Source organism: Ips typographus, linkage group LG3, assembly GCF_016097725.1.
Source record: "Ips typographus isolate SLU linkage group LG3, UJ_Ityp_2.0, whole genome shotgun sequence".
NCBI classification, from domain to species: domain Eukaryota; kingdom Metazoa; phylum Arthropoda; class Insecta; order Coleoptera; family Curculionidae; genus Ips; species Ips typographus.
The window spans coordinates 16020364-16044084 of NC_138424.1; the positions used below are offsets into that span (position 1 = coordinate 16020364).

The 23721-nt window shown below is 34.5% G+C and overlaps 1 protein-coding gene across 1 annotated transcript; it reads right to left on the reverse strand.

Moving 5' to 3' along the window:
• Positions 1–2844: 2844 nt before the first annotated feature.
• On the reverse strand, positions 2845–22775 carry LOC145726387 (kelch-like protein 17). The gene is made up of 15 exons (XM_081975431.1): positions 22629–22775; positions 20555–20786; positions 17855–17951; positions 17674–17795; positions 17163–17277; positions 16911–17017; positions 16733–16849; positions 16463–16679; positions 8607–8766; positions 5753–5832; positions 4273–4449; positions 4158–4212; positions 3999–4102; positions 3844–3934; positions 2845–3773 (listed from the first exon to the last, which is right to left on the reverse strand). Exons 2-15 carry the CDS (start codon positions 20759–20761, stop codon positions 3560–3562), a joined length of 1863 nt encoding a protein of 620 aa, XP_081831557.1. The 5' UTR covers positions 20762–20786; positions 22629–22775; the 3' UTR covers positions 2845–3559.
• Between the last annotated feature and the right edge of the window lie 946 nt (positions 22776–23721).

Below are 23721 nucleotides of genomic sequence, written 5' to 3' on the forward strand. Positions count from 1 at the left end.
TGACAGTTTTTCTATCTGTCCGACTACCCTGTAGGTTTTTTTATTTTCTGTCTCTGGGCTTTTCAACCATCTAGTATTGCCTAACAAGGTCACATCAGCAAACATTTCAGGACCTGCGAAATTGATTAATGTTTAGACTACCGTTTTGCTGACAAATCCATCATTTACATGAAATATCTAAGAAACGGTGTAAGACTTTGGGGTAAGATAATAAGTAAGGTATAGGAAAGTATTAACATTAATTACTAGCCTTCTTGCGAGGAATTCAAAAATGAGATTAGAAACAGGGTGTTTCATTTGAAAATCAAAAGTTGGTGTCCTTTCCGACTAATCTGGCAACAAAAGTTCAAAATATTTGGGAAAGACAGTTTGAACCCAACTTAGGCTGCACTCTAAATTTCAGTGAAACATATTGAGTCGTTCTCTAGATGCTTTTAATATACCATCATCGTGAATCACCTTGTATAATATATACCTACTACTACCCTTGAGAAATTACCACATATCCAAACTGTTTTTAGAACTTTAGGAGTATATTTCTTAATGCCTCTTTTCCCGACACTTCCAAGTCGATTTTAAGTACAACTTTAAGCGAAGTTGAGGTTTGAGTGTGACAGATCAGGTGCAAAATGACACAGCCTAAACTAAACTTATCTAAGTTGTCTTTAAACTCTTAAACTTTAAGCCAATGTTGGGAAAACGGATATCGATGCTTAATAATGTTGTTGCAGGATTTAGAAACAGAATAGGTATGTTTGTATTTGTAGATGGATTGTCGTCATTTTAAACATTTTTTATGATTTTTGTTTAGCAAATTTGCAAAGTATTAAAACACTATTTTATTCTAGGCTTTATTTAGATTAGAAGGACAGCTATGTAATTGGAAAAAAAATCAGGTGAATGAAAATCAAAAATCAGTCAATATCGGCTCTAGTTTCAGAAATGTCGATTTTCCTAGAAAACGTTAATAACAATTAGCGGTATGAAATCTTAATATCTCTCAGTATCTCCGAAACCGTTCAAGGGAAATCAATCAAACTTCACTCATCCACTAATCTTTTTACGCCTAACAAAATGAAGTGAGATATTTAAGCCATCTTCAGGCTCTATTAGGAAGGGTTTCCGGACCCATGTTCTTAATAGTATATTATGTTACTAGGAGTAGAAAGAGGCGATTATTGTGCTGAGCTCAAAAGATTCAGCTCAGACAACTACCGCACCGACAATTACCGCCTTCTACTCCCGTGTAACATATACAATTTTTTTTTCAAGCGTTTTTTAGATAAAATTGCAAAATATCGACAGATTCATTATGACAACCACAACATCAACAACCACAACCAAATTTTCTCACTCAAACCCAATCATCATGTGTCAAAAATTACAATATTGAAATTTTTTTATTACTAGTACAACAATGAAAATATATTATTGTTCTAGTAACATAATATAGTCTTTCTACGCCGACAGTACACGTCAATAATAAGCATATTTGAGACCGCTTGAAAAAAAAGACTTTTTTTCTTGTTTTGATGAGATGAAGCTGCCCTAGAACGGCGTCCGTGTAATTTTGGGACACCCTTTATAACATAGGAGCAGATGTAACAATTGTGCTTAAAAGTAAAGTAGAAGAAAGAATGATTTCAAAGTATTCCGGTTGGCGTGATGAGACTTTTTAATAAATTTGTAAGTCCTTTTCATTAGGCCAGGAGTTTACTTCACTTACTAAACAGTAAAAAATAATAGCAAACTGACAGTTACCTATCAATTGAGAGAGCAATGAGCTGCTGAGCACGTCACAGCTGCCTTTATGCCAACAAGTACCTGTGTGACTGCCCTGTGTGAGTTTCAAGTGAGGGTGGTCGACGCCTTGGACAGCAGGATGTCCGCTAGGGGGTCTTTTCGTGGATTTTTCTCGTGCTTTTGATCATCCTATTTTGCTTGCCAAATTGTATAGATACGGTTTTCGAGGTACAATTCGGTTCAATTTGATTCAGTCTTACCTCCAAGATAGAAAACAACACGTTTCAGTTAATGACCAGAAAAGCAAATATTCTATTTTAACTAAAGGTGTGCCACAGGAATCAGTAATTGGGCCTTTTCTGTTCTTGGTTTTTGATAACAATTTATTATTATTTATTTATTTATTATTTATCAATTTATTATAGACATTAATGGGGTCGCTGGGGATGTTTTTGTTACGGCATATGCTGACGACACAAATATCCTTATTTTAGATGCGAGCTCTAAAGGCACTATTGCAAAAACCGAATTGGTTTATAATAAGATTTTGTTGTGGTCCGATAAGAATCAATCAAATCTCAATATAAGCAAAGACCCACTTTCTTCCTTTCTCCAATAACAGAGCTTTGTCGGAGAGAGCGACTATGTTTGAGGATTCTGATCGTGCTATAACTTCTTCTAGCACATCGAAGATGCCGGGATTAACTTTTGACTCCTGTTTACTCTGGTACGATCATAATGGGGCGGTTTGTAATAAATTATGCAAAAATTGTTACGCACTAAAATTTGTCAAATCATTTCAGTCTTGATGTGCTGCTGACTCTATATTACGCCAACTTTTATTGTCATCTGAGTCACAATCATGACACTAGACATAAGGATCGGCTGGTACCTGGATTGCACCGCACCGCAATTTATCAAAAGAATATGGTTTTTAATGCCTGCAGGTTTTATAATAACCTCGAAAGTACCATTAAAAGTTCTCCAACAGTTCATGTTTTTTAATTTGGATTAAAAAAGTTTCTACTACAAAAGTGTTGCTTCTTCGAAGGAATTTTTTTAGAACGCGGGTTTTCACTTTTTGGGGATTGACAGATATAATTTTAATTTTTGAAATTATATTTTTTATCTTTTGACGTTTTCGACAGTTACATTTTTTTATGTTAAATTGCGGAAATAAATGAATTATTATTATTATTATTAATTATAAAACAATATTTCAAGGTATAATCTAACTGACACTAGTCTAAAGAACTAATAAGTAAAATATTGAGAGACAGATGTGCGATAGTGCATTATAATTATCAGTCGATATTATAGCTATTTATGTACTAAACTACTAAAGGACATTAGAGAGAACATAGTGACAAGTTTCGGCCTTAAATATAAAAGAAAATGCAGCAAAAGCTAATTAAAAAAGGTTTTGAAGCGTTATAACCGGGCGTTATTATAATGCCCGCAGGTTGTTATAATCTACATCGTATCCAAGGTATTATTTGTTCATAATGTATAGGTGAAACATAAATATCATTATAATTATGTGATTGATGATTTTACAGATGGTTTGTAATAAATAAAGCTACTATATGACAATAGGTACTCGATTTAGAACTGAGAATAGCTTAGAATCTACAGTCCAGAGATTGTATTGTTTCCACTAGAGCACTCTATTAACCTACCGAAGTACGATATTACGGAAACACACTGCTTCGTTTTTCTTTTGCAAAATTAAAGCTTTGGTTTTGTAATATAGCAACTAGCCTAATAATCTGTTAAAATAATTAACGCCGTGTACCTATCACATTGTTCTCATTAACTAGGTACTAGTTTGTCTCAAGACGTGCTCTAAATTAACGCAATTCAAGACTGCTCCTCCTAATCCACCTTTTTCGGAAAGCATACGTGTGGCTATTGTCCATTCGTTGGTTTTAATATCAAACTCTTCCACCGAATTTAAGCTCTCATTACGGTTATTAAAACCTCCAACAGCCAATAACCGACCATTCAATGATACTAATTCATGCCAGTACCTTATAGAAAGAAATATAATTAGGTTAAGTTAAAATAAGTGTGCAATTTAGTTGTCCATGTAGTAAGTACCTTGCGGTGTGCATTGGCGTAACAGGTTCCCAACTCATCATCCGTAGGTTCAATCGTTCCCCATTACTTAGAACATCACCTCTGGCACGTCCTGAGTCCGTTAAATATTATGCTATGCTATAGTAAAGGTAATCTTAATGCATACTGAAAATTACCTCCTATACAGTACAAATTGCCATCTAAAGCCGCTACTCCACACCAATCCTTTGAAGTTGACATTGAAGGCACTGAATCCCATTTACCTTCTCGAGGGTCATATCTACATTAAACACATTTTAATTAACAATACTAAATATTCAGAAAAATAAACAAACCTTTCAACCATTGCTTGGTAATCGTTACACACACCAATGGCATAGAGAGAACTATCTGTAAGGATTCTGTTATAAAATATCTAATAAAATTGAAATGTTAGGAAAACGAGTTTACCGAGAACTGCAATTTTGCAATAAGTCTTTTGAGTTTTCATATCAGGACAACTGTTCCAAATCCCAGTCAATGGATCAAAACTTTCCATTGAACTGAGTGTGGAAACACCATCGTGCCCTCCGCATGCGTATATTAAGCCGTCAAAGGAACAAGTACCCAAACCGTAGCGTTTGGTTCCTAGAAGTAATTTTAATGGATTTGGTGTTAATTTTGATCACTTAAGCAGATATTTGGATTATTTTTTGGTAGAATAATAAAATAGATGCCTAAATAGCTATTTATGTACCAAGGTCGTTAGAGAGAACATAATGTCCTGAAGGTTTCGGTAATTTTTCGGACATTATACTCTCCCTAACGCCTGTAGTGCATACAATGTTTTATGTTTCACCTAATTCAGCAATTATTTGCTATTTCTGGCATTGGAAACTAAGGTATACCGTTACAGGTAAGTTGTTTAATGTTTATTTTACCTGAATGATGTAACTTTGATAGTTCTATCAGTTAGTGAAAATGGCAAAATCTGGACGAAATTTTAGAAAATATATAAGAAAATGTAGCAAAACTAACGAAGGTTTATTACCTAAAAAGTCAAGAGCATCCTAGGATAGGGAATACGAAGTTTTTATAGCATGGAGGAATAAAAATGCCATTGCTAGTATTAAAAAAGGTTTCAGGGCGTTATGATAACGCCCGCTTATAATGCCCTCAGGCTGTTATCAACAGTATAGGCAGTTGTATAGGCAAAACATAAGATATATAATTGTAGTTTTAGGTAAAGTTTATTTGTCTTCACACGTTTCAGAGTGGAAATAAGTGCTTTTCCACACAGAACGCGGCTCTTTCCCGCACTTGACTCGACTAAAGCCACTACGCTCGTCCTGAGCGTGCGGGCAAGTCTCATGCACTTTCTACACTTGTTAGAATAATAACTATATCCACCAGAGCCTACAATCACACACTGAATCTAATCAATGAACACGGTATAGAATATGTTTGGTTTAAAAATGATACAAAATTAGAAAGAGTGAGTTGAGTTGCAAAAAAAGACGTCAGCTATATCTCGAATAGTTATTTACCTAACAAGTGCGGAAAGTGGTACTATTCCCGCACGAGACTGGCTGCAGTTAAAGGGGGGAAAAAGTACCTTTACCGCACTAGTGTGGAAAGATACTCCTAGTGCACTTTTCGGCACTCATCTGGGTGCGGAAAAGTGGACTTTATCGCACCCGAGTAGGAAAAACCGTTTAACGAACGGTCTTCAGAAATAGAAAGTCAACCTTCGTAAAAGACGACCTCTAGAGGGCCTAATAAAGATGTGTCAAACTAAAAAAATATTCCTGGTTTTGCTTTTCTCGACTTATTTTTTTTATACAGATCATATTCAATACATAATAATATGGTATTTTAAAACCGTCTTCGAAAATGTTGCATGTATTGAATTATACCTGACATGAATATTTCCCATTAAAACTAAACTTACCCATTGAAGTTATCGAAGTCCAAGTGTTTGTCCATGGATTATAACATTCAGCTGTAGCTAAATATGACGCTCCATCAAACCTGAATATTGCATTTTAATAAAATACAGGGTGTTCCAATAAGCAGTACAAGCAGCTATTTTGTCGGAAACTATAACATTTGCAAAGTAGTAGAAGTGATCCAAAATTTTCTTTGAAGGAAATGAAATATCTCGAAAACGGCTGATCATAGAGGCTTTTCCATCACTTTTACACATACACCTCCACTTTGAGAAAAATGGACTACTACTTCACGTTGACATATAATTAGTTATTTTATTTTCCACCAGGTATGTAATAACGTTATTTCTTATGTGTAAACCAGGTGGAAAGATGAAAATTACCTGCTTTTACTTTCCGCCCGGGTGGAAAGTACTCACTTTCCACCCGGGTGAATGTCAATATGCGTTTAGTCATATCTGGGCTTACTTTTTATAGTTAAGAGACTGTGCCGCCAGCTCAGGTGATGATGAGTAACATCTGTGTCTTTAGAAATCTCCAGGTTAAAAGCACTTTAAGAAACGTTTCAGCTCAAAATAATAAAGACGGAATAGCACAATAATGACGTTCTCAAGATTGTAAACAAATCACCAGTCGTTTATTATGGTTGAAGTCATAACTACTCGTACACCTATACTACCTTATTGTTAGAGACTATTAGCAATCAATATTTCACCTGAATGATTTATTAAAAGTTCGATGAGATTTTGATAAATGGTTGAAAATAAAATAGTATACAAACCACGGTGGAAAGTTTAATTTCTGTCTCGAAATAAAGTTAAATTACCTAATTTCTCGACAAAAATCAAACACTTTGATGACACATTTTTTTATGGCAGAAGTAGCACTTTTCCGCTCTAGTGCGGTAATAGTATATTCTATATTAAGAGCGGAAAGTACATATTTGCCGCTTGCACATGAAAATTGCAGCTTGAGGCGAAGCCGAACGCTGCAATCATTACTGAATCAAAATTATCAAAATAAAAGCCTCTCTTTGCAACGATGATTAAAAGAGTATTCTTAATTGAGAAATCAAATATACAGTTGTTGTTTTTTTATTTAAATGTATTCGTTATAGAAATCCGATGGAAAAATGATTATGACAGTATCTCGCCACTGAACAATTTTGGCAAACGCCATTAACATAACATAATGAGTATTAATTTCATAACTACTTGTTCCTTTGTCTGACAGTTATACCAAAAAAACCGAATTTTTTAACTAAGCTTTGAAGGGCTGTATCTTCCTTAAGAAGCATTTTTCAAGGAAATGACACAATGCATGACAACTTATTGTTTGATGAGCTATCGAATGGTGAATTATTGACACTTAAAAATGGACCACCTGGTCAAATCCGTAATTTCTATAGAAACTATCTTAAGAATAAATTTATGCGGAGTTGAAATTATCGGCCCTTAGTCAATCATGTAATGTTTACACCTGTAAAAAAATCATTTTCTTACTGATATAATTGACACATGTTAAAATTAAAAATATTACCAAATGATAGATCTCAAAAAGTTAAGATAACAACATGCAAGCCATTTTGCTCTATCTCATTCTGGTTAGAAGTTAAGACACTTAAAAACGTAAAAGTGTCATTTTTCAAACGTCAATATATCGAAAACCATTGTAGATAGATATAGGTTATGATACATAAAAAATATTTGAAATCGATAGGACTATTCAGAAAAACAATAATATACAGAGTGTTCCAATTGAAATAAGCATTTTGCATCAACTTCCGGTCAAACCGAAAGTGACAGAAAAATAAAAATATTTTTAAAACATAGCACTCATCAAATTTCATTTAATTCCAAAATTTCAAATTTCTATTAATATTGGATCCTAATATACTTTTTTCTACAAACATTCAATAATGATGCATTTTTCGCTTCCAAATCTCAACGAAAGGTTACCCTTTACTGAGGAGTTTACTTTATCGCGCGTTGCCAAGGGTAGCGAGCCATAAAAATTTTTTCGCTTGCTGCCCAGAGCATCTGCCACAATGCATGTCATTGTTGAAAATGTCAGTGTCACCAGTTTGATGTCAGTATTCAATTGTGTATGGTTTTGATCCTGTTTTTGAGTACCTACGCAGTAAGTTTAGTTGTATTAGATATTTAGCGATGTTTGTAGAAAAAATATTGTATGTATTACGCGCACAATGTGACTTTTATGCTCTCGAATGATTGCTGCGCTCAACAACACTTTGTGTCGCGCAGCAAACTTCATTTTCAGAGCATAAAAGTCATGGTTTGCGCGCTTAATACTTAAATAACTATTAATGAATGGTTTGGGTGGTTAACCCTGTATTTGCTGTGCTTTTGTCATCAAACAAGTTGATTTAATAAATAATGTTGTATGCAACCTATGCGAAATTTTATTTTTCACCGAATTATTTAGCAATAAAGTACTACCTCCATTTAACTAAAGCTTTATCAACTATAGTTTCTGAGATAGCAATGGTAATGCATCGAATTTGTAACATTTTGTATATACGAAAACTGCCCCAAAAAAGAAGTCTTTATGATCAGCAAACTTTGGACCCCTTTATAAGAAGATATCGAAAAAAAAGTTAAATAGCTAAATTTTTCGTCGAGGACAGGCAATTACGTTGGTATTTTTACTATACCAGTCCATTTAAATTTTCAGCGTTTTCGGATTCATTTTAGTAAAATCATGAGTCTTAGCGCTTGGAACTAAACAGATTTTATTCTTCTATGTATAGTTGCCGAGAAACCGCGTGCACGGCTTTTTGGATCACCCTGTAAAGTTTGCTTGGAAAATACAACTGTGTACTTAATTGGTACTTACCCTCCAATCACATATAAACGTTGTTTTAAACTAGTCACTCCTGGACAAGATCTTCTCGATTGCATTGGTGCTATACGGTTCCAACAATTAGTTTTGGGATTATAAACTTCACACTCGGAAAAGAATCGTAATAGGGGGCCCGATTTGGACGAAACACCACCTTTAAAATTGAAAAAACAGTTGAACTTTTTCGACTCTTAATAAATGTGCCTTGCATTGAAATGTGTTTTATAAATTACAAATAAAAAATTCGGCACAAGGATTTGTTCAATTACATTTCACTTTTATTTCAACAGGAAATTGGCGATCATTTTATTGAATATTTCCCTCTTGTGTTAAATGTCCCATAGGAGCAGTGCATTTTCACCAGAATGACAGCGACAATTCCACTCATGTACAAAAAAATGCCATATATACGTCATCAAAACACGGTTTGCTATCGGCTAATAAGGAAGGAAGAGAGTTTGCTAGCGGATAAAAAAATCGGATAAATTTTGTTGTTGATTTCATCGTTTCCACGGATTTTCACTACACTTCTATTGTTGCAATGTCTCACCTTGAGATTTTTGCTGGCACTGTCAATTTTGATTTTTGTTCGTATTGTTTCGGTTATGGCTCGCTTCGGATAGAGTTCTACTGCAGAAAATCAAAAAACCAGAAAAATGTATTTCTGCCAGTACAAGGAAGTCGCAGTCTTATTATATTATTGATTATATTCATGGAATTGTCTTATCAAATACCATTCGAGCTCAGATTTTGAACAGGATAATTTTTCCGCTTGTCTTCTCATACTTTCTTTATGGTACAAAACTCGACCTGTTTGGCTAAATCACTCGAGCTACGCTCTCGTGATTTAGTTACAACAGGTCTCATGCAAGACAAGCACAAAAATTATCCGGATAAATCTGAGCTCTTATGGTATTGCCCCCGAATATTTCCCTCATGTGTTAAATGTCCCATATGAGCAGTGCATTTTCACCAGAATGACAGCGATAATTGCATTCTAAAGTGATAATTCACCGCCCTCTGTACAAGAAAGCCAAGAAAGTGCATGCCAAAAATTCCAATATGGCCGAAATACTGGTTTGACAGTTTGCATTTGTTTGTATTGTGGAAATTGAGTTTTTCGATGATTAAATTAATTTTGGTTGAAAGCTTTGAACTGGAATGATTTTACTCCAACACAATACTCAGTGGTAAGTACAATTTCTCATTCAGTAAACTTATTGCCTCTTACATACATAGGTATGTGAGTTACATTTTGAGGCCGCCTGCATTTTGAGGGCAACAAAGGTTTACTCTGAAGAAACAGGACAGCTTTTAGAAGTTCCATTGGCACATTTACATTTTAAAAGAAAGGTCTTGGTAATAATATAAAACCCATTTACCAGTTTTGCTTACCTAGCTTCAAGGATTTCCAAATTTTCTTTGATTGAGCAGTTTTCACATTAGTTTATTGTACCTACTTTCCAAGACAAAGGGTTCTAACCAAACTTGCTTTGGCTGGACTTTATTGGATATAAAAAGCCATATCTATACATATCTGGATCAGGAATGAAGCGTTCTTTGATTTTTCACTCACAACTTCTAATCAACTACATGAAAAAATAAAAGAAAACATATTTTCTACTGCATCTGCATAGGTTTGTGTGCAAAACGAAAACCGCTAAATGACCGCTAACGCCGCCATTAAAAGTGACATTCTAGGCTTTCTTGTACAGAGGGCGGTGGATAATTGCATTTCGATAATTGCACTGTACGTATCTATAACGACTGCATTGTTGTAGAGCCTATTGCTAGTACACTAATTGTTGTCCTTGCGCAGTTTTTTGACTTTTTATAACCAAACAATGTCAAACGCGACAACAATTAATGAACGGTTTGGAACTTGCTCATTGAGCCTCCATTGAGCAATCTATACTTGCAGTAAAACCAAAACATTTTCGTTATTCGGGAAATAGGTATTCCCCAAAATTACATTCGTGCTTAAAAATGACCTGATAATTCTGCATTCAAACTTGTTTTCTTTGCAAACCGCATTCGGTCATTTTCTTATTTTTTTGGCGAAAGAGCACGACACCGAAGGGGAAGGGGGTTATCTCGATACTCAGAATAGCTTATTACAACTGAACCCAAACAAATTCTTATTCTCCCAAGAAAAAGTTTACTTCCTCGGATATATCGTTTCTTCAAATGGGGTGGTGGAAGCTGACCCGACGAAAGTTGAATCTATAAAGAAATGGCCTATACCCAAGACTAAAGGGGATGTCTGAAGTTTTCCTAGATTGTGTAGTTATTACCGCCAATTTGTGAAGGATTTCGGACACATTGCTAGACCTACATCGACTACATCGACAGACACATCATCGACTAACGAACAAAAATAGCCAATTTTCTTAGTCACCAGATTGTTAACAAGCTTTCACAGAATTAAACAAGTACTTTTATTTTGGCTTATTATCAATCTCAAAACGGAACTTTTTCACTGATGCTTCCCAGTATAGTATAGAAACCGTTCAGCCTTTCCTAGTTTCAAAACAGTCAAGAAGTGGTCATTAACAATTACAGCAAGTCATTGGGAGAGATTTTTCAATTGTAAGAGATGTAAAACAACATTATCACAGCATCCTATATGGGGAAAAAATCTCATTATTTTTTTTTAGATTTAGATAGGACAATGCGGCACTACAATGGCTGTTAAATTTTAATAACCCGGAAGAACAATTAGCACGCTATTAGAGAAACATCAAGCTGATAATTTTGACTGAGACGATCTCATGCCAAAGCTGATAGTTTGACGAGAAGGCCGTGCTGTGAAAATCATTGCAAGTTTTTCGAAAGGCATGAGAGCAAGAATAAAAATGAGAGCATTAATCAGATACGCAAACTGACATATGAAGAGGCTAGAGAAATACCAGTAATGGAAGAATATCGTATCCAGAGAAACCATAATAGAAGAACAGTGTTTAGACACTAGATTTGAAAGTAATCAGAGAATGGTTGGAGAAATATTTGAAACCGGAATTTTGAGCCATGGGATTGACATAGTGACGAGTTGCTGGCGACAATGGATTTCGCTTCAACTTCGAGATAACCTAATTACTCGCAGATCGGAAAGTCCAGACGAAAAATCCTTTGTATACAAAACAATAGTTCCCAGTTCCTGCAAAGAGAATGTGTTCCGAGAACTACATAAGAGTTGTGAAGGAGGACTCTTTAGAGTAAACCGGACCTTAACCAGAGAAGGATCAAATGGTGTGAACGGTGTGACTAGTGTTTATTAAAGAAAGGCTCAAGAAAGCGATTAAAAGGAAGAATGATGTAGAATATCTCCGGGAGTTCATGGAAAAGAATAGCAGCTGACATACCAAGCACATTTCCCCAAACTGATTCTGGCAACAAATATCTGATGCCATGAACTACTGTTCAAAATGGACAAAACTAGGACTTCTGTCAAATCAGGATCAAGCAGTCACCGTAGCAGAGGCGCTGATAACCAACGTTATTGCAAACCACGGAGTTCCTTTAAAGATTCACCAAGTAGAAACTTTGAATCAGATATTTGGAACCAGTTAATACAGGGTGGTCCAGTTTTAAATATCAATAATTCACCAATCCATAGCCAATTAAAAAATAAGTTGACATTCATTTTGTCATTTTCCTGAAAAGTGCTTTCTAAGGAAAATACAGTCCTTTTTCCAAATTTTTTTTTGTCATAACTGTCAGACCATTGGAGCAATATTGATCAAATTTGGAACAAGCACTTTATTACACGTTATTACGGTCAAAGACCCAAAACTAACCCATCCCAACTTAAAAATTGTCTTGGAAACGGAAAATTCATTTAAGAAGTTTAAAAAATATTATTGTAGCCAGTTTTCATAGTTTTGAGACAAACTGAAAGACTTTAGTTTTGAAAATTGACTTTTCATGCAAATCGAGAGACTTTAATACTGAAAATTAACTTGTAGACAGAAAAACTGCTTTTTCAAGAATTTGTTACTACAAATTCATACATTTAAACCTTAAAAATCGACTTGAACCCCAAAATGTGACTGAACTAATGAAAAGTGACATCAGAAACTTAAAATTTGCATTTGAAGTGAGTTTTCATAATTTGAAGACAAATTTCAATATTTTAGTCTTGAAAATAGTCTTAGATGCAGGACGTTGACATTAGATTCATGAAAATTGTCTGTTGCCTTTTTTCGTGCCTTTTACTTTGCTTTTCATTTTCTTCGAATTCTGGACTATTTTTAGTGCTTCAAAACTGCTTTCAGCTTGGAAAATCGAGTTTCAAGACTATCTTCACCAAGTTATTGACATAGCAAACTTAAAAAACAATTTTTACATTCTTCAAAGACTTAAAATAACATTCCAAGCTTTGTCACTATTAAATCGACTTCTAGACACCTCAGTGCTAAAAATTCGGGTATTTCTTAATAAACTAGACTGTTTTTAGTGTTTTAAGGCTGTTTTCAGTGCCTCAAATCGAGTTTCAAGACTATCTTTACAAAGTTTTTGACTTATCAGGCCTAAAAGCCAGTGTGTCCACATAGTCTTGAAAATGTTATTTCAAGCTTCTTCACTATTAAATTGACTTCTACACTCATAGGTGCAATAAATTGTAGCATCTCTAACAAATTCAGACTGTTTTTAATGCTTTTTAAGACTGAAAAATCGAGTTTAAGACTATTTCCAAAAGTCTCTTCAGTTTCTTCAGTAATAAAAGTAAAAAATGTTGGTACCAAATGCTATAATAATACGTCTTGAGAACTAATTTTTAGAAATAAAATAGTCCGAAAATTTACTTTACTTCTAGACTTGTTGTCCAGTCCAGAAAATTGAGCTGTACACCAATTAAAGTCTTGAAAATATACTTTTGGACTCTCTTTAGTCCTAGTAAAGTCAGTTCTAGCATTAAAAGTCAACTTTTATACTATTTTTAGTAGTAAAAAATGAGTTTCATGCACAATACAATCTTTGTCTTGATTTCCGGACTTTTTTTAGTTCTTGAATGCCAGTTTCAGACACTCAACCAGGATGGCAGTCTGAGAAAGCGAATCATAAGACCATTCCTAGTAGTAAAAAAGTTTTTAGACTATTCAGTACAAATTTGGACTTTCACAAGTCTTGGATGTTCAGTTTTAAACTATAAAACTATTTTTTAAATTGAAATTTGGAGGACTGTATCTTCCTTAGGAAACGTTTTTCAGAAAAATGACATAATGCAAGTCAACTTATTTTTTGATTAGCTATCAAATGGTGAATTATTGACACTTAAAACTGGACCACCCTGTATACAGGGTGTCTCTAAAAGGTCTGTACAAAATCCTATGACATATTCCTGACATCAAAATAAGCCGATTTGAAGTAACTTACCTTAGTCCGAAATTGGTCCGTCTTCGAGATACAGGGTGGTAAAGTTAAAAAATAAAAATCGATTTTTTTAAATATAATGTACATTTTGTAACGTATTACTTTCAAATCTGGTACCCAGGGGTTTTTTGAGATGCGAAACCCGAATTTGGACACATTTTTACTGCGGCCGGTAGAGGGCGCTTTACAGTGTACTTCTGATGGTTTTAAGTGACCGTAACTTTTTTCTCGGTGTAATTTTCTTATTTATTTTTTAAGGAAATGATGTTTTAAACATTTTAAAGCAAAAAAGGTACTCCTGCTAAGAACCGCTAATGTAAACCGTTGTCGAGATATTTCGGTTTTTAGTGTTCGATACTGTACCGAAATACTGTCACCTGAAATTTGTTCAAATTGTAAGTATATAAATTCGGGTTTCGCATCTCAAAAAACTTCTGGTTACTAGATTTGAAAGTAATATGCTACAAAAGGTCCAATAAATTTTAAAAAAATTACCACGCTGTATCTCGAAAATGGAGTAATTTCGGACTAAGGTAAGTTGCTTAAAATCGGCTTATTTTGATGTCAGGAATATGTCATATTATTGGTCCCTGTATACAGGGTGTCTCTAAAAGGTCTGTACAAAATCGTATAACCTATTCCTAATGTTACAAAATAAAAATCGATTTTTTAAAATTTAATGTCCGTTTTGTAACGTATTACTTTGAAATCTGGTACCCAGAGGTTTTTTGAGATGCGAATCCCGAATTTGGACACCTTTTAACGAGTGGCCGTTAGGGAGCGGTTTCCAGTGTACTTTTGATGGTTTTAAGTGACTTACTAAAAATGTATGATATGTAATTAAATGTACTTTCAAATAAACTGCTCCTCATTGATTACATAAAATACAGTTCAAAAATACAATACGGTCACCTAAAACTGCCACGGCCACTAGTTAAAAGGTGTCCAAATTCGGGTTTCGCATCTCAAAAAACCCCTGGATACAAGATTTTAAAGTAATATGGTGGAACACGTACCTACTACCGACTCCGTTGGTCGCAGTCGCTAATGCGTGTTGCACCATTTGCTATAATGATATTTATGGTCGCAGCGACCTGGTCGTTTGTCGAATTGTGGAAGAAAAATCCTAGCCAATATTCATCCGAAGCAAAAGCTGACTGAAAATAATCATTCTTCTTCAGTTATTAAGGTAACTCGTCTTCAGCAGAACAATAGCAGCTTAGTAGTGAATGGAAAGGTTTGCGGAAGAAATTATTAAATGGTTGTCGACACTGGAACTTTTTTCACCATAGTAAGACCAGGCATAGTGAAACATTGCAGAATTAGTGATACCGGAGCAAAGTTTATATTGGAAACAGCCGGGGGTGATACAAGGACTGTATTGGGAATCCATGAAGCTAAACTCCAGTTTGGACAGCATGAATTCAATCATTTGGTTCTCATAGCCAACCTAACCGATGATGTACTGATGAGGCTGGACCTTATGCGGCAACATACATTTCATTTGGATTTGGAGAATAGCGTCATCAAGATTAAGCGAGTTTAGTGTGAAAATGGTCGAGCAGACAACAAGAAAGGTTACATTGCAAGGAAATTACTTGCCCAGAGTCATGGAGGCAAGACCCTGCCAGGAAGGGAAAACTGAATCACCGTGCAGAAGAGTGGTTTTAAAAAGTGAAGCAGTTCGGACACAAAAAATATTGGATACACATCATCGTCGAGACATCGACTTAAGAGTACCTGTTGAAAAGGCCCCTGAACAGGTTGTAGAAAAGAACAAGTTTGGGAGAAGTCGTCGACAAGGCAGATCTTATAGAATCAGAAAGCGGAAGTCTTAGTTCATTTCGTCTTACCCCGTATATTGTATTGTTTAGGATATAGAACGTCGTAGTTCAGGTGTTTGTGAGAGAGAGAGAGATTTATTTCATAGTTTGAAGTTTAAGAGAGAATTCCAATTTCATGAATATTCCCGAATTTCCTCGAATCCATGGAAACCTATATAAACAGCTGGGCTAGGACCGGTGGAGAGTCAGTCAGTAGTCAGTTAGTTGTTGTGATTGTTAACAGATGTCAGTATTGTTTGTAAAAAAACGAAATATACAATGCGAGTTAAAAGTAACAACAGGTGTTTTGTGTGAAAAACGGTACAATATAACCCACACCAATAAAGGTACAGAAAACATTGTCAACTTTCAAAACAAGAAACCTTGGTCGTATAGTGAATATTGTTACCTTTATGATGAAAACTATTCGACTCAACAGGAATCAATATACACACAAACAGAAGGGCTGCATGTTTATGCATATGATATGATGCCCAAAAAATCTACAATGTAATGTTGGTTACATTATTATTGGTCACAAATGCAAAGTTGACTGAGACTGCTGGACACCTTGTCCAAAGTATAAAAGCAACCGCATATAACAAAGTGCAAGTAATGATGAAAGGTACACCAGAAAAAAAATAAAAGTATTACCTCCTATAGCAAATACATAAGGATCAGCTCTTAATATTTTCCTTTCCTTAGTTCTCCATGAAAAAATTTCACACCGTCTTTCTGGCGCTAGATGGTACCGCATAGCCTCCAACAGTAATTCACAGCACTCAAGATTGCCTTTTATCAATTTTTCTGTGTCCACTCTCGTCATAAGAAACTCCTTGGTTAGTAAAGGCAGCCTCACGTGATTAAACAACTGTAATTAAATTGCATGTTATTGTTAATACAAGACTAAAACAGTATACGAACTTTAGAAATATACTTCTCTCTTTCTATTAAATCGTGTTTGACCCAATTCAAAACTGCAGTAAATACGTCTTCTTCTGAGATTACATTCAACTCGCTGTTTGAAATTAACTCGTTAACCTGTTGATGTAGAATACTTAAAATATCGATTTTGCTTTAGACGAAATACTTTAAAACTAACTTCTTCAAATGGAAGTGACAGAAACTCTTCAGTTGCTATAACTTGTGGAAAGTTTTGTAAGACGTATAGGTGCGATTGATGGTGCAAATCCTTGCAGGAATGTGTATCTGAAAATATTAAATATTGTTTCCTTTTCGTTCTTTTTCTGAAAGTTATTCAAATAATTTAAAAAATCAATCGACCTCATGCATTATTGTCCTTATAATGCTATTGGTATCTTAATTACTATTTACCAACTATTCATTAACATACCTGCAAAACTTCTTATTCCGAGACAGTTTGAGGGATGCAACTGCTTTAATAAAAATGTACAGCATGCTTCTCTAACGTCTTCCATTTCAAGCAGGCTACTTACTGGTAATAGTATCTATAAAAGACTACTAATTTAACATTTGAACCCCAGAATAACTATTTATACACCAAAGGCATAAATAGGTGGATATTTTTGACCTGAGGACGACGATTTTACTGGCCCAATGGTCAAGTCGCCCGAGGGCATAAAGATCTGGTAATGTCCATGGTGAATACAAAATTTTATGTTAGACCACTTCTTTACTGTGATTAACACTGTACTGTTACTACTAATTACAAAATCAAGAAATTGCAATGACAAATTATTATTAATATAACCATATTGTAGATAGGTCTATGTTAGGTAACTTTATACCCGCGAGGAAATAAAGTAGGTGCATGTTTATGTATTTGATAGCTAAGTAATACAAACACAATCATAAATTGTTCAAACATAAAATTACTTAAATACCTGGACATTATCGACAGTTATAGTAATCTGGCCAGTGTATGCGTAATCTAAGAGTAAATCCACAGCTGTAGCGTCCATATCAACCATGGTTATTTCACTTTGGGATTGTTCTTTCATCTCTCCTATAATTATGAAACAACTTAAACAAGGCACCTATTGAATGGTTTAAAAAAGTGCTTACCGTTGAACATGGCGAAAAAATAAGGGCTAACTGAAGCCAACACTACTTTGTGTGCGCTAAACTTTTCTGTTTCTATTTTTAATATTACATCACATAACTAAAACAAAAACTGTATGTATTTCGTGTCTATATTATGTTATTTTAGATAAAAAAAAAATGAATGCAACTTTAAAAACCTAACCACATGTCTTTTATTTGTTACCATTTTGGCTAAACGTAATTTTATAGAAATATTGCATGTCTTAAGAAAACTCACAGAGGTGAAGTCTAAGAATAAATGGGTCTATAAGCGGTGCAAATGGCTGTTCCTTGTGAAACTATACATAGCAGAACCTTGGAGATCTCACTCAGAACGCTACTGAGCTCGGTCCTTAAGCTATTTAAGGGGAAGGTGCCAATATCCGAAGAACAGCAAGAACTTAGGTTTAATAGATCAACAGTGGACGCAATATTTAACAAGCCTCTCTTTGTTTGTTTTGTGGATTTAACTAAGACATTTACAGAGTCCGACTAGATGGCGTAATTAAGATTCTAGACCAGAACAATATCGATTACCGGTACCAAAGAATTATACCAAGACCTGAACAGCAAAAGTAGAACAAGAACAAAAACGAACGATGGACTGTCTGAGGAAGTGCATATCAATACGAACCTACGACAAGGGGATAACCATAGTCCTACCCTGTTCAACATCATTATGAACCAAATCATTGAAAATATTAAAAAAGTGAACGCTAAATATAGGATAGGCAATTGCACCATTAAAATATTATGCTATGCAGATGATGCAATCCTCATAGCAGAGAACAAATACTACCTACAACGCCTGTAATATAAGACGAAAGTAGCAGCACACAAATTTACACAAAAACCAGAGCTGAAACATCAACAACAAAAAGTGTTACCATCACATGTGGAATAAGAAGTGAGGATATCAGAGAAGAACTAGAAAATAATACAGGATGTGGTAAGATGGGCTAGAACACGCAAAAGGTGCTGGACTCAAACAATACAAAATGATCCAGTAGAGGTCTTGTGGATAAATTAAGTACTTATTGTAAAATCCACTGGATAGTTATTTAATGGTGGAAGATAGCTAATAGATGTCTATTGGAACTGGATCATATCGGTGCACAAATGTATATGTCTTACAGAAAGCTACAAAAGCTATTTACGTAATATCTCGCACGGATAATTATTAGATATATGGTATCTATATCTAATAGTAATAATTGATTGATATCTACAGGATTTGTCAAAAGTTGTCTGAAAGAAACAAAAATCTGACATTTATAAATGGTAAAACAAATATTCATCCTATACATTATGAACCAATAATAGTCCCTACCCTAGTGTCCCTATAATGAGGGCATTATAGGCGGGCGTTATTATAACGCCCTCCTTCGAGTGGGGCACTTTTTTAGGGAAATAACCATAAAATACATGAAAGCTGTTTCTTTAGGGCAATCAGTCAAAATAGAAAATTTTCTAAAACTTTACATGCACGAAACGTATTTTGTAAACTATTTCCTGAATAAAAAAATATACTGTCAATTCTACAATAAAACCTTTTTTAGTTTTAATTATCAGATTTGATTTGACGTGCGGCCAATTTGTTATCCAGTGGCTATGATTTGAACAATATTATCACCAGAAGGATGCAATTTTACTGTACTGGGTATTGTACAGGGTGTCCGGATTTTGTGTGTTTTGACAGTGACAGTTTGATGTGATGGATTTTAGAAATATCACTTGTATTTCAGAAACGGTACATTCAATTCTAGAATAATCACTTTGATTTTAGAAATTGCACGGTTTTGTCTACGGTGAATTGTCTTGTGCGGTGCACTTCCAAAAGGCGGAAAGGGTGAAAACCTAGGAGAAGACCACGTGGATGTGACAGTGATGGTTATAGTTTCCACGAGGATTGACTATATCTTTTACTCGGATCGTGCCTTTAAGCGACTTTTTTGTGTATGTAAAGTAACTTTTGTGAAAAATTCTAGAGGTTCGGGGGCACAGGCCTGAATTTCTGAGCCTCTTACGTATTGAGCTGGCAAATTGCCCTGTAGCAGCTCCAAAAAACAAGACAAGACAAAAGATTAGTTGGATTTTTGACACGGTTATTTGTCATTTGCAAAATTAAAGTTGTATATCAGGAATCTTCATACTAACATTTGTAGTGAAAGATAGTTGTGCTGTCATTGTTGCAAAGTTATTAAAAGTTTTAGCAAATGAAGATATGCCAGTTCGGATGTAAATTTTAAATTCATTGACTTACTCTCAAAGTCATTTTTGTTGACGCTTTGTAACACGTAATTATTATTATAGAACAATTCGCTCTTTATATACCTATTTTATACAAATTAATACTCCGGATGGGCGGGTTTTTTTTTCTGTAAGTCATATTAAATTTAAAAAATGGACTAATAACCACACAGAAACATAATAAAATTCTAAAATTGAAATAACTTTTTAAATTTTTTTAATAGTTATTGCAACTTCTGCTTAAGAAAACATAAACGTAATTAAAATGTTATCTTTAGAATGCTAGTATTGCTTTTATTTAAATTATGGAAAAGCTTAGTTTTGTTCTTGCCAGTTCAAGTAATCAAGAAGAAAATATAGTTCCATAGATATCGTCTCTATCGTTTGCGGTGTTTGTTAATATTGAAGAAAATAATAGCAAGAAGTAAGTACCTGTCCATGTTGCCTCATTCGTTGTATATTACCTAGTGCATTTACACTATGTTTGTCGTTTTTAAGACAATAATCCTTATTGGTAAACAGTGACAGATCTATCCCTTTGGAGGTAGTTTTCGAGGTAGTCTCAGGGCTTTCGGATAAATGCAGTCGGTCTAGAACTACACTAGGATCCACCCAGGTTACTACCTTGTTATTCATCATTGTCGGTTTTATATAGTCTTCAGATCTGAAATTAAATAAAGTATGTTCAATATTTATACTCCTAATTAATTCGCCAGTTTTACTTTATGGGTTAACAGGTTAATGTTGCAAAATATAGAGCTTTTTTATTTTATACACCATTTGGTAGCCCAACTTTCTAATGGTTTAAAAATGACAAAATTAAAAAAACTGACATAGTCATATCTTAAGGTAGGTACTTTCGTAACTACTCATTCAAAAACTTATCTGCAATAATAACTTTGTGGTGTGTTCTGTAAGTTTTTAGGTAAATATTCCAGGGAAAGTCCACGATTATTAGAACCGGACAAACAGGACCGAAAAATCACTCAATTTTTTGTAAATCACAACCAAATCGTAATTCCTTTACCTCAAATAGTTTTTTTTATTTTGTTCTGAAAAATCTGACAAAGGAAGAATACGGCTCATCCCACATATTTTTTTTTATTTCATATTTGATTAGGACGCAAAAAAATATGAAATGCGTATTTTATTATTTTTCAAAATACTAAGTAAAATAGCGTCAATACAAAATAGTGCGCTAAAATATATATTTAAAAATGCTATCAAAATCTTTTATACCATTTTATTCTTGTTTAAGCATACACTATGCTATTATTCAAAAAACAACTCACCGAAATGTTTGCCTTGTCACTTTTAAAACAAATTGATACGGTTTTGAACAAAATGTTTGTTCAATATACACCAGTCTTATCGATTAGATAAGATAGCATTTGTCGGTCCTTAATCTCCAAATTGCCTAATAAATTTTATCTAATTGCCATTTACAAATACAAACATAAATCATAACCAAAAAATTTAGATAAATTACAAAGCAAAACGAAATACAATACTACTACTACTACTTAAAATAGAATAGGGTGTTTTTTTTACAAACATTTTGACAGTAGCCGCCCAAGATTATGTACTACACGATAATAAATTTCCCTTACGATAGTGGTGCCATGCCCTCGTATATCATTCTGAAAATTTTTAGAAGTTTTTAAATATTGCACAAGGCTCTAGACCAATCTGGCAAGTTTTAGAAGCTTCTACAAAGATTTCGAAAACTTTGGGACGTTGCAAAACACTGTAGCACGTTCTGGCAAGCTACAGAAGTTTGTTCAAAGATCTGGAAGGTTTTAGAACGTTGCGAAAGGCTCTATGACATTCTGACAAGTTCTAAAAGCTTATGAAAAGGTCCTTTGAAGGTTTGGGACTGTTGCTAAGGGGCCTAGAACGTTCTGGGTAGTTTTAGAAGATTTATAAAAGGTTTTCTAATGTTTTAGAAGGCTTTATAACATTCTAACAAATTCTAGAAGCTTCTGCAAAGGTTTGGAAACGTCGCCAAAGGCTCTAGAACGTTCTGACTAGTTTTAGAAGCTTTTTCAGAGATCTGGAAGGTTTTGAAATGTTGCAGAAGACTCTATAACATTATGACAAGTCCTAGAAACTTGTGCAAAGGTCTGAAAAACTTGGGAATGTTGCCAAGTGCTCTGGAACGTTCTGGCTAGTTCTAGAAACTTCATAAAAGATTTTGTAGGGTGATCCGTTGTTTGTCATTGGAAACAATGGATTTGAGACATTCCAATACAAATAAGTCACAGGGAGACAAATCGGGTCAGCGCGCAGGCTACGGTACGTCACGATCGTATATGACGTGAATACAGAATTTGTTGGCGTTTTCTTTATATTATTAAGGGTAATACCCAAAATTTCGGTCAGTGTAAGCATCTTCGTAGTAAAATAGCGTCAATATAAAATAGTACGTCAAAATGTCTTTTTAAATACCAAAACCTGTTATACCAGTCTTGTTCAAGCATCCACTATTATTCAAAAAATAACTCACCGAAATGTCGCGCTGTCAGCTTTTTGCACTTTTAAAAGTCCAGTTTGAACAAATTGATACTGTTTTCAAAAGTTCACTTATAAATCGTTTTAATCGCAAATGTTTGTTCAATCGACACAGTCTTATCGATTAGATAAGATAGCATTTGTCGGTCCTTTGTTAGGTTCGATGTTGTTGAACAAGTAAAATACAGGAATACTGGTTAAGGTGTTTAATTCGCTCTTAAAGTGAAAATCTATGATGAGATGTGGTTGAGAGTCGAAATGGTAATGCTTGCGGCCTAAGACTTAAACTAGTAAGCGAAAAAGAATTGCGATTAAAGAGAGAGATGGAATGAAGTAGGTCTAGAGCTGACTAAGTATAAATGTAATAAAATATAGGAATAAGCGTGGGAATATAACAAATATTATTTTGTTTTCCTAAATACACTTGAAGATTGTGAGTATAGGCGTTTGTAGAATCACATAGAGCCCAAATTTTTAGACCCTACTTATCTGGTTTACTTTTCATATAAACCCTAAATGGAGCCCGTCCTCGAAAACTAAGAAGCTGTTCATTAACTGTCATGTGAGTACCAGGATGCATCATTATTTTAAGCTGTTGCACAAATTTGTCAAAAACGCACCTAATTGGCGCTAATTTGTCTTCAACCTTACGCTACGCTCTAGTTTGAAAGTCATCAAACTGAATGAATCTGGTGAGAGCGACGAACCTATCTCTTGACATTGTTGCGGGAAAAATTGGGCGACAATAACACTTATCTGTGTGCCACAACATTTCAATTGGCTCCTTGGTAGCTTCCTTGGCACTTTGAGAAATTAGAAGCCCTATATAAGCTTTTATTTCAATGCCGTCAGTAGGTTTCCAATTTTTCTGCTTTTCTGGGTTTTCCGTATTCCACTTGTAATATTCCGAAATAGCTTTGTTATTTGTCACGTTAACGATAATGTCAATAATATCGTCAGTTATAAAAAGAGAGAACACTTCCAGCATACTCTCAAAATTCTTGATACTATTGGTCATTCCAAGTTCGTGTCGTATTATATTACGCATTAAAGATTTTGTACGTTTTATTGGCTGTTTATACCAAACA